The 15,514-nt window shown below is 42.5% G+C and overlaps 1 protein-coding gene across 1 annotated transcript in view; it reads right to left on the reverse strand.

Annotated features, from left to right (window-relative positions):
• Nucleotides 1-6,736: 6,736 nt before the first annotated feature.
• DHX35 (DEAH-box helicase 35) overlaps nt 6,737-15,514 on the reverse strand; it is a 42,478-nt gene continuing 33,700 nt past the window's right edge. The window contains exons 20-22 of the mRNA XM_040437599.1: nt 10,406-10,477; nt 8,904-9,015; nt 6,737-7,773 (exon numbers count right to left, since the gene is read on the reverse strand). Coding sequence (XP_040293533.1) covers nt 7,729-7,773; nt 8,904-9,015; nt 10,406-10,477 — 229 coding nt within the window. The 3' untranslated portion in view covers nt 6,737-7,728. The remainder of the gene's footprint in view (nt 7,774-8,903; nt 9,016-10,405; nt 10,478-15,514) is intronic.

Below are 15,514 nucleotides of genomic sequence, written 5' to 3' on the forward strand. Positions count from 1 at the left end.
TGTGAGAACCTTCAAACGGAGCTCACAAGCGGAACCCCGAACGCAAGTGTGAAAGTAGCCTTATCTATACTGGTATATGTGCCTGGTACTGCTGCTTATCTGTACAAGTGGATTTGCCTGGTACTGCAGCTTATCTACATGGGTGTCGGAACCTGGTACTGCAGCTTATCTGTACAGGTAGATGTAATTGGTACAGCAGCTTATCTGTACAGGTGGATTTGGCTAATACTGCAGCTTATCCACATTATTTATTTTATCCACTTTGATATATCCATGACATATTCCGCAGCACTTTACAGACATCATCTCTTTCTGTCCCCAATGGCGCTCACAATCTAAGGTCCCTATCAGGATGTCTTTGTAGTGTGGGAGGAAACCGGAGAATCTGGAGGAAACCCACACAAACACAGGGAGAACATACCAACTCAAACCGAGAAGCCCAGCCCTGCAAGGAACCAGTGCTAACCACTGAGCCACTGTGCTGCCCACGTGTGGCTGTACCAAATTACACATTCTGAATCTGTGCCTTTTGAGCTAACCAGCTACTATGGCAATTTTTATATATATTTTTTCATTGTGACAGACTCCCTTTATTGCAACACCGGCCTTAATTTTTGTTAATCTAAAAAAAAAAAAATTTTTGTATTATAATAGAGATTCATAGGAGATTCATATGAATTATGTGCTAAATTGCATGCACCCAGTGCCTGCAAACACAGAATGGAACCTGTGATATATAGTTCTGTGAGAAAAGATTTAGTATAACTTGATTCATTTACTCTCATCTCTGCTCCCTCTGGGTTCAGGAGTCCAGTGGGCGGTCTGACTCCTGACCGCTATAACTGTGTGTACACTGATACAATGACCATTGGGACTGCCCACTGGACTAAGCCCAGAATGAGCTGAATCTAATCAGCTCCTCCTGCTCACAGATCGATAAGTAACACCTTCCCTGTAAAGAGATTGTCTTCACAGAGATCACATTTTTCATATATGAACCCAACTTCTGTGGCAATCAGCTGATCTCAGAGGTTCAGCAGACATTGTCCCTGCAGCACCCACTACAGGAGAGATGTAATATTACATGGCTCCAGTCTTACAGAACACTCCCCCCCCAATACAATACAACCATCTGCATGTGTTCAGAATGGATCCGGTTGTATTATTTTTAAAATGAACAAGATTTACTAAGGGCTCTTTCACACTTGCGTTATTGTCTTCCGGCATAAAGTTCCGTCGTCGGGGCTCTATGCCGGAAGAATCCTGATCAGTTTTATCCTAATGCATTCTGAATGGAGAGAAATCCGTTCAGGATGCATCAGGATGTCTTCAGTTCCGGAACGGAACGTTTTTTGGCCGGAGAAAATACCGCAGCATGCTGCGCTTTTTGCTCCGGCCAAAAATCCTGAAGACTTGCCGCAAGGCCGGATCCGGAATTAATGCCCATTGAAAGGCATTAATCCGTATCCGGCCTTAAGCTAAACGTCGTTTCGCCGCATTGCCGGACCCGACATTTAGCTTTTTCTGAATGGTTACCATGGCTGCCGGGACGCTAAAGTCCTGGCAGCCATGGTAAAGTGTAGCAGGGAGCGGGGGAGCAGTATACTTACCGTCCGTGCGGCTCCCCGGGCGCTCCAGAGTGACGTCAGGGCGCCCCAAGCGCATGGGTCACGTGATCGCATGGATCACGTCATCCATGCGCATGGGGCACTCTGACGTCACTCTGGAGCGCCCCGGGAGCCGCACGGACTGTAAGTATACCGCTCCCCTGCTCCTACTATGGCAACCAGGACTTTAATAGCGTTCTGGCTGCCATAGTAACACTGAAAGCATTTTGAAGACGGCTCCGTCTTCAAATGCTTTCAGTACACTTGCGTTTTTCCGGATCCGGCGGGCACCTCCGGCAACGGAAGTGCACGCCGGATCCTAACAACGCAAGTGTGAAAGAGGCATCATATACAGTGTGGCCAATTTTAATTGGCGTTATATGGAAATAATCGGTAATGGTTCACCAATGTCCATATCCTGGCACATAACGACTACATGTTACCTGTTTATGGTTTTATTTTGCAGAGACAAAAAAAAAAAAATGCTAAATTGTTATAACTGGATAAGTGTGTTTTGTTTTTTGTTTGTTCTTTTTTTTGCATTTTTGGTGCTTTTTTCAACCCTGCAAAAAATTATAGCGCCTTAATGATGAGTCTATGGAATGAATTAATTTTTTTGCATCCCTTTCTGGTGATTTTGTCTCAGACATTCAGTGTTTTCGGTCTGTTTTAAAAAAAAAAAAAAAAAAAAAAAGTAATATGTATAGCGTTTTTTTTTTTCATACTGATCTGCATAGGAAGTGACATGGGACGGTGCATACTTTCCTGTAACAAAACACATGGCTTGCAAAAGAAACGCCATAAAAAAAGCATGTTCTCAAACACACTATTTGTTAGGGGGGGAAAAAAAAAATCGACAAAAATACCAACATAAAAAAACAGCAACCTACAAAATAGAGTGAGCTTGCTGTAAAGAGGAAAATAAATGTATTTTATTCTTAAAGGTTAAGATTTTTTTCCCCGTTTAATACAGATAATTATTCCAAAATGAACAGAACAAAAAGGCAGAGGGTTTGAAGTGGTGCAGACATCGGGGTTTGAAACATGTGGTGTTATTGTGCCACCTAATGGTGAAAAGTTGTCACTACACTATATTTTTTTTATATTGCTTTTAAGAATGATTTTGTATTCGGATAAAAATCAATATCCATTATTTTAACCCTTAAGTGATCACCTATATGCCTTTTTACAGTGGTCACTAAGGAGCCTTAGGCTAGGTCACCGTCTTTTTACAGCGACCCAGTCTAACTGCTGAATAACCGGGCTCCTGCTCTAATACCCAGTATCGGCAATCTCGGCCATTTAACCCATTAGACCCCTTTCAGACAAGTGAGTGTCACGCTCCGGACTTGCAGCACAACTCCCGTCCTGAACTTCCAGCACTGCCTGGGTCACATAGCGTCATATTAATTTATTAGAGGTCTGAAATGTATAGGATAACACTGACAGCCTTATGTCAGTGTTATCCACTACATTTCAGAATTGTAAGGGTCACATAGCATCATAAATCAATATAATGCTATGCAAGGAAAGCTGTCTTACATTTAATATCGTCAGTGGATGCGCCAAAGTTACGTAGAGGCCGGCGATAACTTTGGCGATCCACCGCCAGCACAGGGGTTTATTAATAAATGTGCCCCTATGTATTTGGCATCTCTGTAATCATACTGACCCAAAGGGTAAAGTTATCATGTTATTTAGGGCTCATGCACATGACCGTGTTTTTTGTCCGCATCCAATCGGCATTTTTTTGTGGATCAGATGAGGATGCATTCACTTCCATGGGGCCGCAAAAGATAGGAACAGGACACTGTGTGCTGTCCGCATCCGTATGTCCATTACGCGGCCCCGTACAAATATAGAACATGTCCTATTGTTCCGTTTTATGGACAAGGATAGGATTGTTCTATAGAAGGCAGGACATTCCGTTCTGTAAAACTGAATATGCATGGCCTGTATCTGTGTTTTGCGGATCCGCAATTCGCGGAACGCAAAACGGCGACAGCCATGTGCATGAGCCCTCAGGCTGCATTGTGAATGTCGCAAAATTTACAAAGTAAAAAGTTAATAAGAGATAATCAATGAGTTATATTTAACCTAAACTGGTGCCATTAAAATCTGCAACTTAGGCCACATGCACACGAACGTTGTTTGCTTCCGTGTCTGTTCCTTTTTTTTTTGCCGATTCATTTCAATGGGTCCGCAAAAAATGCGGACAGCACACTGTGTGCTATCTGCATCAGTATGTCCGTTCCGTAGCCCCGCAAAAAAAAAAAATGTCCTACTCTTGTCCGTTTTAGGCATTGTTACAATGGATTGGCAAAAAGAAAAAAAAACGGATGGCATACGTATGTCATCCCTTTTTTTTTTGTGGATGCGCAATTTGCAGACCGCAAAACACATACACATAGGGTCGTGTGCATGCAGCCTTATCCTACAAAAAAAACACAAGCCCTCATACTATAAGATAAAACAAGTTACAGCTCTTGGAATGCAGCAATCAAAAAATGAAAAAAAGTGTGTGGCCACTAAGGGGTTAAGAAATCTGGTGGGCGCCGAGAGTCGTACTAAGGACGCATACATTACAGATCCATAATACAGCAGTGTGCATTAGCCCTTACCAACACACAGGAGCAATGTCAATGCCGCGGGCAGGCGTCGGCCATGCTGCGGCCGGGGGTCAGTAATCACGTCACAAGCTGAGGTACCTTCTGGTTTATTGTGATGATGTCCAGATATTTACAGGCAAAAGGCTGCGGCGGATCAAGGACACATACGGAGACATGTGGAGGACGAGGTTGGTGACCACGTTGTACCAATATGCACATATACAGGGTAAATGCTCATTAACCCTTTGCTGAACAGAACCGAGCCTAAAGCAAACCTGTGATAAAGACCTGATGATAGTAGTGTGGGGGGGGGGGGGGGGGGAATAAAAGAGGATGTTATTATCTTTATACGTGAAGTAGAGGCTCTAATGTTTTTCAGGATTTTTATTTTTTTTGCATTTTACTAATTCGGAGTCATTAATTGTTGCCCATAGGCTTTCATTTTTACAACAGTTCTGGAGCATCCATTCTTAGAACTCAGCCCTGTGTCTTTCCTCCGTTATTCCTCCTGGAAACAGAGATTTACTATTCTTTTGTCGATAGGGTGCAATGTCAGACAACCTTCTCGAAATGGGACTGTGATGTAAAAAGGAACGGCACAAGGCAGACTTCTGAGAGACGATGCTCCAGCACTCCAGGGGTTGTGAAACTACATCTCCCATCATGCACACTTGCTTGGCTGCTCTCTAAACTCCCACAGAAGTGAAAGGAGCATGCTGGGAGTTGTAGTTTCAGAACAGCTGGAGTTGACGAAGATTGCTGATCCCTGCTCTAGTTGGACAATCCTCTTTAGGGCACCGCCACTTGGAGTGGGTATTCTGCACTATGGGAGAGGTCATCAGTATCAGATGAGCCGGGGTCTCGGCAGCCCCTCTGCCCGGCTGTTTTCTGGAGCTGCTGTGAGCTGGAACCAGGCTAGAATACTACAGCTCCGGACAATGTGCAGTAACCAGGCCCAGCGACTACAACGTGTACAGTACTGTGGGGTTCCAGTGCCTGGCTCCGGCGCACAGCTAATTATGGTGGGTGTCGGGAATCAGCCCCCCGCCAATCTGATATTGATAACTTTTCCTAAGGCTAGGTCATACATATTTAACTCCCAGAAAACTCCTTGAACATATTACTTAATGGAGCACATCCCGTGTTCTGGGCTTTCATCATGGTGTTACCGGCTCATACACATTTACATTATAGAGGCACCCATGTACACAGCATCTCATTGGAAGTGACAGGAGCTGGTTCCCCGATCCAAACCCCTACCTCCTTGTTTTCGGTTTCATTTCGATATATCTGGCACAATTTGGTGGTTGCTTTCGGTTTATTGTGACATATTAAATGTCCCCTGAACACACAAACTGACACATCACATGCAACGGTGATCTACAGTTCGTATGTCATTAGGACGAGTATTGGTCCATGATCATCCCCTCGGGCTGCCCGATTCACATCTTCAGCTACTCCTTGCACAGGCATGGCTTTTTTTTTTGTCATCTGTGCCTGGATGATGGTCATGGCATTATGACATACAGATCTTTGCCCAGCACAGCAGTGGTGTTATCTGGTCATTAAGGAGTTAAAACACCTGGGAATCTGCTAGCCTCGAGATTTTAAAGGGCATCTGTCAGCAGTTTTGTACCTATGACACTGGCTGACCTGTTGTATGTGCGCTTGGCAGCTGAAGACGTCTGTGTTGGTCCCATGTTCATATGTGCCCGCATTGCTGAGAATGAAAATTTTATATATTCTAATGAGCCTCTAGGAGCAAAAGGGGCATTGCTGTTACACCTAAAGGCTCTGCTCTCTCTGCAACCGATGCCCCCTCACCACTGTGATTGACAGGGCCAGGGGTTATGACTTTTTCGCTGTCTAGCCCTGTCAAGTGGAGAAGGCGCTGCAGTGGCAGAGAGAGCAGATTCCCTAGGTGTAACGGCAACGCCCCCGTTGCTCCTATAGGCTCATTTGCATATATTAAAACATAATTTTTCTCAGCAACGTGGGCACATATGAACATGGTATCAAAAAATATCTACACTAATGTGGAGGGGGAATGCATAATAAAAACCTAACTTTTACTACATATACAATAAAAATGCAAACCACCAACAAATATGAAGATGAGACAAGTGCGGGGTTATTCTGTAAGATACACCCCAGTGTAGTGCACAGCGTAGGGGCATGCCGATGCCACACCCAATCCCAATGATCTGCATTAATTAAGGGCACGCTCCTCTCCCTCTTTTGAGGAGCTGGCAAAAAATGAGTCAATGGGACAGAAACGTGCCACGTCGGGAGCGAACATCAGGGGCTACATTTAGGCAATTAGGCGACAATTTTTATAATGATAGTCTATGGTGCCGCACTGCGACCTGCTTCGAGATGGATTTTTCTGCGACTGTCGTGTCGCAGCATGTCGCATTGCAACACTGTAGACTTCCATTTTAAAAATGTGGTTGTGTAGACCTAGCCTTAGGATTTTGGCCGTGCATAGGGGCAGGTATCCGGACGGGATCACCCTTTTTCGGGACGGGTGCTCTGTCTAGATAGGTAAGGTGTAAGTTGTTTCCCTCCCCTATTTGTTAGGGTGACACTAGGGATAGAAACCTCCCAGTACAAACTATACCACCACTGCACGGACACCAGGACCCCTACAGAACCAAATGGTGCCCTATTCGGTACCGGACCCATATTACAATTTTTTTTAAGGACCCGGTAAGACCGTTCTACTATACATTGTGAATTACTGACACCTATTCATCATTGGGTGACATAATTATTACCAGCATGGGGGTATATCTCACAGATTAACTCCGCACTTGTCTCGTATTGATATTTCTTGGAGTTTTGCATTTTTATTGTATATCTAGTAAAAGTTACGTTTTATTATACACTCCCCCTCCATATTAGTATAGGCATTTTTTGATTGTACTTGGGTGACACAACACTGCCCCCCTCTTTATTCCAAATGTGAACATGGGACCAACACAGACGCCTTCGGCTGCCAAGCACACATAGAACAGGTCAGCCAGTGTCATAGGTACAAACCTGCTGACAGATACCCTTTGCAAACCTGATGAGTAGATGCGCATTGATAAAAATAAGCCTATGTAACAAAGATGGTAGCAATTGCAAAAACGGCACCGGTGCTACTCTCACCTTGTGAGGATTTGCTATCCTGGCATCTGACCCTATTCACTTCCTTTCCGTCATTTACAACTTAAAAAAATAAAACGGCTTTCTGTTATACATACATATATATACTTAGAAATACATATACTATGTGCCTAAAGGAAGACGTTGTGTGGAATGGCACAGCCAAACACAATTTGGAGCTCAGAGTACATGTACATGAATATGCTCGGCGCTAAGAAGCCGCCCCACGAAACGGTGAGAGGCCCTGAACTCCATCCTCAGAGGAAGGCAGGCAGATCTCCATGGGAGTTGAGGTCAGACAGAGATGTTGGCGAGAGCGGAGTTGATTTTCTCTCTTGTGGTTACGTATAAATGCCGGGGGTTTACAAATTGTCCAGCTTGGCCCTTTTCCTGGTTCGAGATAGATGCTGCGGGAATGAAAGAAACAGAATGAAGCTTAGAACGTGCAGAACACTAGAGCTTGGTGCGGATAGGAAGTATACATGGATAGCGCACTTAGGCTTCATGCACAAAACTCGATTTTTTTTTTTCAGCATTTTTTGCAGACTGGTTGCGGGCCCATTCATTGGTGCTAACCGCATTTGTACTTTCCGCATGACCATCCCACAAAAAATAAATAGAATTCTTGTTCGTTTTGGGGGAAAGGATAGGAATTTCGACAATGGCGCCCACAGAAATTGTGGGATGCACAGGGCCGGTATCCGCATTTTGCAGATCCGTAAAAAATACATACGGTCATGTGCATGAGGCCTTGCTGTCAGCGTTGAGCATTGCAATCCCCATCCTCCAGAAGGCAAAAACGGTCATGCTTATAGTTCCACCTACAAGTATTCAGGCCTTAAAGGATATGGACACCTTTGCATCAATTTTATTTTGACTGAATTTCATCTATTTGGTACACTTTGTCTTCTGCAGCCTGCATGTGTCCATAATCCTTACAGGCTGCTCACTCCCCTCTGCCAGATTGGCTATGACGACTCACTCTGTGCCGCTTGCCTCCGGTCTCCTGAACCTGAATCTCTAGTCTTAAGCCAATATTTTTACAAACTAAAAAATAAACTTTCAGCAAAAAAAAAGATGTCAGCTTGGAAGATCGTTCAGGCTACACAGTGAGCCATCACACAGCTTGTCTGAGGAATTTCACTCTGAACGGGACTGAGCAGCTTGCAATGTATATGAACACATCGAGGCTGCAGAAGACAAATGGTTGAGAATTTTTAATAGAAGCCAATTGCCAAAAATATTTCTATCACATAATATATGCAATTAATTTGACAATAATGATGCAAAAGTGTCCATAGTCTTTAAGTCAATTTCTGGCACCTTAGCCGATTCAACTTGGTGGATATTCGCAAGAAGAATCAGCATCTTTAGTGATATTGGTGCTCATTGATGATGGATCCTCCTTTCCAGAACTGGGAGAATGATTCTACTGACCGTTTAGTCCAAGCCATGATCTCCATGATTTCCTCATGGCAACAGTGCGTTCTATAGATAAAACAAAATAGTCATTTGATGAGAGTGCCGTAGGTCATACCGTTCCCTGCTGATAAAAGTGCGGGGCCAGCTCCAGCAGCCATGCTGACTCGACTGCAGTCACATCCCGCATGTAGTACTTGTTGGTCTGGATCACCTCACTGAATAGCACCCTACAAAGGTAAAAACAGGACCATGGATTCGTTCCCATTCTAACGTTCAGGCGCCACAGCTTACAAAAATAAAATAAACCACTTGGAAAGAGGTTTTCATCCTGCTCCCTTGGGCTTCCGAAACAGCAGGAAAATCGGCCAAGTGAATAAGGCTAGTTGAGTATTTTGGGAGATGATTTTCAGTTTTTTTCTCTGCATTCGGTTTTAGAAACCGGACCCCGGAGAAAAGAAGTGCCTTGTCCATTCTTGACGCAAAATCCACATCCAGAATTCCATCGACAATGGCCAGCAATGAAATGCCTCGCCATAACAGCACCAGATTTTTTTTCAGTGCTGAAAATACTTTGTGTGAACCTAGCCAGAGTGAACATTCCCATGACAGAATTGTGGTGTGGACAGTAGCAAAAATGTCACTGAAAACCCGCCAGCGGCCGCGTCCTTTCTGCCTCCTAATCATTTCAATGGGAAGTAGCGCTGAGGATTGAGGAGCAGCATCTTAACGCCGCGGCCGTGCCTATAAGCCCCCCCCTGCTCCACGATCCTCAGCGATGCCTACATTGAGATGTATGGAAGGCAGAAAGGACGTGGCCGCCTGCAGGTTTTCAGCAGAACAGCACTCCGCTATCTCCGCAACTCCCATAGAAATAGAGTGGCCGAACACATTTGCAACCAGCTGCTCCGTTCATTTCAGGGGGGCTCCATAAGTTATGGGGCCCCCGTTTTTGTGATCGGTGGGGGTCCAAGTGGTAGATAGTAATAATAGATAATTTTAGGCTACTTTCACACTCGCGTTTGGGGCGGATCAGTCATGGATCTGCACAGATGGATACGTTCAGATAATGCGATCATCTGCATCCGTTCAGAATGGATCCGTTTGTATTACCTGTAACATAGCCAAGAGGGATCCGTCTTGAACACCATTAAAAGTCAATCGAGGACGGATCCGTTTTCTATTGTGTCAGTGAAAACGGATCCGTCTCCATTGACTTACATTGTGTGTCAGGACGGATCCGTTTGCCTTCGCAATGGTCAGACGGACACCAAAACGCTGCAAACAGCTTTTTTGGTGTCCGCCTCCAAAGCGGAATGGAGGCAGAACGGAGGCAAACTGATGCATTCTGAGCAGATCCTTTTCCATTCAGAATGCATTAGGGCAGAACTGATCCGTTTTGGACCGCTTGTGAGAGCCCTGAACGAATCTCACAAACTGAAAGCCAAAACGCCAGTGTGAAAGTAGCCTTAAAGTGTAAAATTCGTCAAAGCAGCCGAATCAAATTTTTTAATACTTTGCTCCTCTCTAGTGATAAGCCGCACAGAGTAATAAGTGCAGGCAGCGGTAACATTGGCTGAAATGTGGTGAATACGGTATACAGTACATGGTCAAACTCACCAGTTTGGAGGCTTCTCGGCATATAGAACTGATGTTGGATGTATATGTAATTCATGACCGTCTCTTAATGTCCTTAGGAGAGAGAAATAAGAAAAATGTCCAAGGGAACATATCATGTATTTCTACAAGGCAACCTGTATAACAGTGGGGGCAGCTATTTGGGAAAGAAATACCCCTAGAAAAACAAGGTGGCACAACATTCAGGACATCTGAGAGATGAACATCTAAGTACTATACCTCACTTTCGTCATATGTGTGCTCCTAAGGCCCTGTTCACACTAGTGTCATGAAATCCGGTTCGAATGGAGCAATTAAACATTTTCCGGTAAACCCTGGCTTATAATAAAGTCAGCTTTCCGTGCCAGTATTTTTGAGGGCAAGAAAAGTGCTGCAGATTACTCTGTCAAAGATCACCAAAAAACATTAGAGCTTGAATTGTCCTCTCGTGTCAGAGCTTTTCGACTATTTTACAATTGCCATTATTTATTTGAAAGCTGGACGACAATCAATATGGCTGCCGTTACAGCTCCCACAGGAGGCGGTGGCCGAGCCTGTAGCACTACATAACTGGAGTCTGGAAAAGCTGGGCGACAACTCATCCTGGTGGAATCCTAGAACTTACCCGTATATTATGCACTCTAATACGCATCAAGGTTTTAGATGAAGAAAAAACTGGCATCTGTCAGCAGGTTTGTACCTATGACACTGGCTGACCTGATGAGCACTTGGCAGCTGAAGACATCTGTGTTGGTCCCATGTTCATATGTGCCCGCATTGCTGAGAAAAATGATGATTTAATATATGCAAATGAGCCTCTAGGAGCAACGGGGGCGTTACCATTACACCTAGAGGCTCTGCGCTCTCTGCAACTAGTGTGCCCTCTGCACTTTGATTGACAGAGCCAAGTGTGATCATGTTTTCACTGCCTGGCTCTGTCACTAAAAAGTGCAGAGGGCGCGGCAGTTGCAAAGAGAGCAGAGCAGAGTGATTTCTAATATTTCTCTATGATCACCTACTGGTACCCTTGACGTACATTTGTAATTAGGTCACCGTGCACTTTTGAGACAGGGGTAAGTTGACCCTTCATCCGTGTGGTTTATGTGTAGATTTTATTTTTGAGTATTTTCCCTCTTGTTTTAGTATTCCCCTCCGCTTTCTTTTTTTCTCCTAGATTCTGCATTTTATGGGTGGGTCAACCCCTTCCTTAAGTTATACCCCTATTCCCTACACCTCTCTATTGTATTTATGTTCCTACCCCCAGGCTCGATTTTGACAATGTTTCAGTTTAAATTTCTACATGGATCTGAGGGGCCTTTTTTCACTACACTAGCGTCTTACACTTGATGCAGGCCGCTATGCTTTACCAGTTTCCCATAGTTATTCTCCACTACCCCTTTATTTTGTACAATGCCACGGTACACTGGCGCAGCGCACTTGGCGCATGCGCTCTAGCTCCAACAGCTTTTTCCCTCGATTCAATACCTTCTCAGCTATCCTCCTCCTTCCTCTAGTACTTTTATTGCTATCCAGTGTATATGCACTTTAAACACCGGGAGACGCTCTTGGGCGCCTCATGCGCCATGCTGCTCTATGTACATTATGGCCCGTTTCTAACATTATATATATGTATGTATGTATATATATTTTAATACTCTCCTTGACTTTACCAGCAAAATGTAGCACATGGATTTGGTTGATTGGATTGGCTCACCCTCTATTAGCATGGAATGGGTGCTCCCCCTAAAAAAGATATCCCCAATCTTTTAAAATGGTTGGATTGTTAAAATGGATGGATGAGAGGGGCACACCGACAACTAGAATCACAATGCAGACCAGCCAGTATGTGAATAAGCTATTTATTAGCAACTCAATAAAATAAGATAAAATGAGGATCCTCAAAAATCAATCATTTGAAACATACACTTTATAAAACATAAAAAACCAAGGTGGTAGTATCATAAGATACAACAATGACACTGATGGATAATAATGTTAGCTGATTGTAGCAGGTTTTTCTAGGAAACGATTCAAGTACGCAGGTCTATTGCGCAATGTCTCTCTGGTTACTAAAAATTCAGGCTAAGCCGATATTTGCAAGTACATGTAGAGTCTTTGTGGTGTTAAATCTTCACAGCATATAACAAAGAATCTGCTGTTAAACTGTACTGTATATGGACACACTACTCACAGTTTCGGTATAATGAGGCGGCCGATCACTTGTGCTTGGCGTGGCGTCCCACGTGGTACAGCACCGATGGTCTGATTTTGGATCCGCTTATTTATACTGATGAGTAGATCTCCAGGACAATGCAAACAATAGGTATAGGCGCCGGGGTCAAGTGTTTGTCAAGACCCAATAAGTTATTCGGCGTTGCTGTGTGTCTTTTATCCAAACACAAGAAATCCTATGTTTTCTTCCTGTGCGCTATGAGGAAGCGCTTCTGAAGATTCAAAGACGGTGCGCAGATGATAGTCTCGAGGAAAGAAAGAAACCGCAGGCTGTGTACACCAGACGCGTTTCGGAGTTGACAGTGACTCCTTCCTCAGGGGTCCAGTCTCGTCTGTGGTATAGGGGTTTATATAGGGCTAAATCCAGCCTCTCATTAGTGATTATTGCATCGTCACAAGGAATGTCAGAAAATACCGACATGGATTCTCTAATCATATAACCTTCAATCGTAACGGTGTGCGTATAAAAACTATTAAACATAGAAAAGGTGTGCATAATATATATATAATAACATATGTTAAAAACATACTGGCTGGATAAATAATTATAAATATAATTATAAATACAATTATAAACTTCTTGTCCAAGAAAACATATTTTAACATGCATAAAATCCCATATTGATGGAATGCGGTTTTATATATAATGTGATTTGGGACAACATGACTACAGAATATATACCGCATGTTCATGTTGAATCACCATTCTTTATTTTCCTTAGTATGGTTTTTAATAGAGTATATTTATCTTGCTATGTCGGCATCTCTATCCAATGCGGTTTTTATGCGTTTTATCTATATAGCTTCGGATTCCATACAAATAGTTGAGATGCAAACATAGAAAAACAGTACACAATTATAGGGCAGTAGCTTAAGAGTAATAGTAATAATAATATTATTGTTTGCATGGGCACCTAGTTAAAAATATGAATAAATAGATATACATAAATAAAATTGCATATAAAAATATAAATTAAAATACATAGAAAATATTTAATACATTTTTTTAAATATATAAAATTGTATCAAATATATAATATTTATATATTTAAAAAAATGTATTAAATATTTTCTATGTATTTTAATTTATATTTTTATATGCAATTTTATTTATGTATATCTATTTATTCATATTTTTAACTAGGTGCCCATGCAAACAATAATATTATTATTACTATTACTCTTAAGCTACTGCCCTATAATTGTGTACTGTTTTTCTATGTTTGCATCTCAACTATTTGTATGGAATCCGAAGCTATATAGATAAAACGCATAAAAACCGCATTGGATAGAGATGCCGACATAGCAAGATAAATATACTCTATTAAAAACCATACTAAGGAAAATAAAGAATGGTGATTCAACATGAACATGCGGTATATATTCTGTAGTCATGTTGTCCCAAATCACATTATATATAAAACCGCATTCCATCAATATGGGATTTTATGCATGTTAAAATATGTTTTCTTGGACAAGAAGTTTATAATTGTATTTATAATTATATTTATAATTATTTATCCAGCCAGTATGTTTTTAACATATGTTATTATATATATATTATGCACACCTTTTCTATGTTTAATAGTTTTTATACGCACACCGTTACGATTGAAGGTTATATGATTAGAGAATCCATGTCGGTATTTTCTGACATTCCTTGTGACGATGCAATAATCACTAATGAGAGGCTGGATTTAGCCCTATATAAACCCCTATACCACAGACGAGACTGGACCACTGAGGAAGGAGTCACTGTCAACTCCGAAACGCGTCTGGTGTACACAGTCTCGAGGAAAGAAAGAAACCGCAGGCTATCATCTGCGCACCGTCTTTGAATCTTCAGAAGCGCTTCCACACAGCGCACAGGAAGAAAACATAGGATTTCTTGTGTTTGGATAAAAGACACACAGCAACGCCGAATAACTTATTGGGTCTTGACAAACACTTGACCCCGGCGCCTATACCTATTGTTTGCATTGTCCTGGAGATCTACTCATCAGTATAAATAAGCGGATCCAAAATCAGACCATCGGTGCTGTACCACGTGGGACGCCACGCCAAGCACAAGTGATCGGCCGCCTCATTATACCGAAACTGTGAGTAGTGTGTCCATATACAGTACAGTTTAACAGCAGATTCTTTGTTATATGCTGTGAAGATTTAACACCACAAAGACTCTACATGTACTTGCAAATATCGGCTTAGCCTGAATTTTTAGTAACCAGAGAGACATTGCGCAATAGACCTGCGTACTTGAATCGTTTCCTAGAAAAACCTGCTACAATCAGCTAACATTATTATCCATCAGTGTCATTGTTGTATCTTATGATACTACCACCTTGGTTTTTTATGTTTTATAAAGTGTATGTTTCAAATGATTGATTTTTGAGGATCCTCATTTTATCTTATTTTATTGAGTTGCTAATAAATAGCTTATTCACATACTGGCTGGTCTGCATTGTGATTCTAGTTGTCGGTGTGCCCCTCTCATCCATCCATTTTAAAAATGTAGCACATACTTTATTTTATACTGAGACCATGCTGCTTCACACGGTAAGGTGCACTGACATTTAGGCCCCATGTTTTGGGGGAAAAAGTGCATTTTATAGTGTGAAAACTACAGTATATAGCTGAGGAACAGCTGACAAGATCACACAAGAGCACAGATTAAAGGGGTATTATAATCTTCAGTATTTTCATCATATGCATAGGAGTTGCCATAAGGTAGGGACGCTCAACCTGTGGCCCTCCAGCTGTTGGAGAACTACAACTCCTAGCATGCCCTAATAGCTGTAGGCTGTACAGGCATGCTAGGAGTTATAGTTCTTCAACAGCTGGAGGGCCGCAGGTTGGGCATTCTTGCCATAAGACAGGCAC

Source organism: Bufo bufo, chromosome 6, assembly GCF_905171765.1.
Source record: "Bufo bufo chromosome 6, aBufBuf1.1, whole genome shotgun sequence".
In the NCBI taxonomy this organism is placed as follows: domain Eukaryota; kingdom Metazoa; phylum Chordata; class Amphibia; order Anura; family Bufonidae; genus Bufo; species Bufo bufo.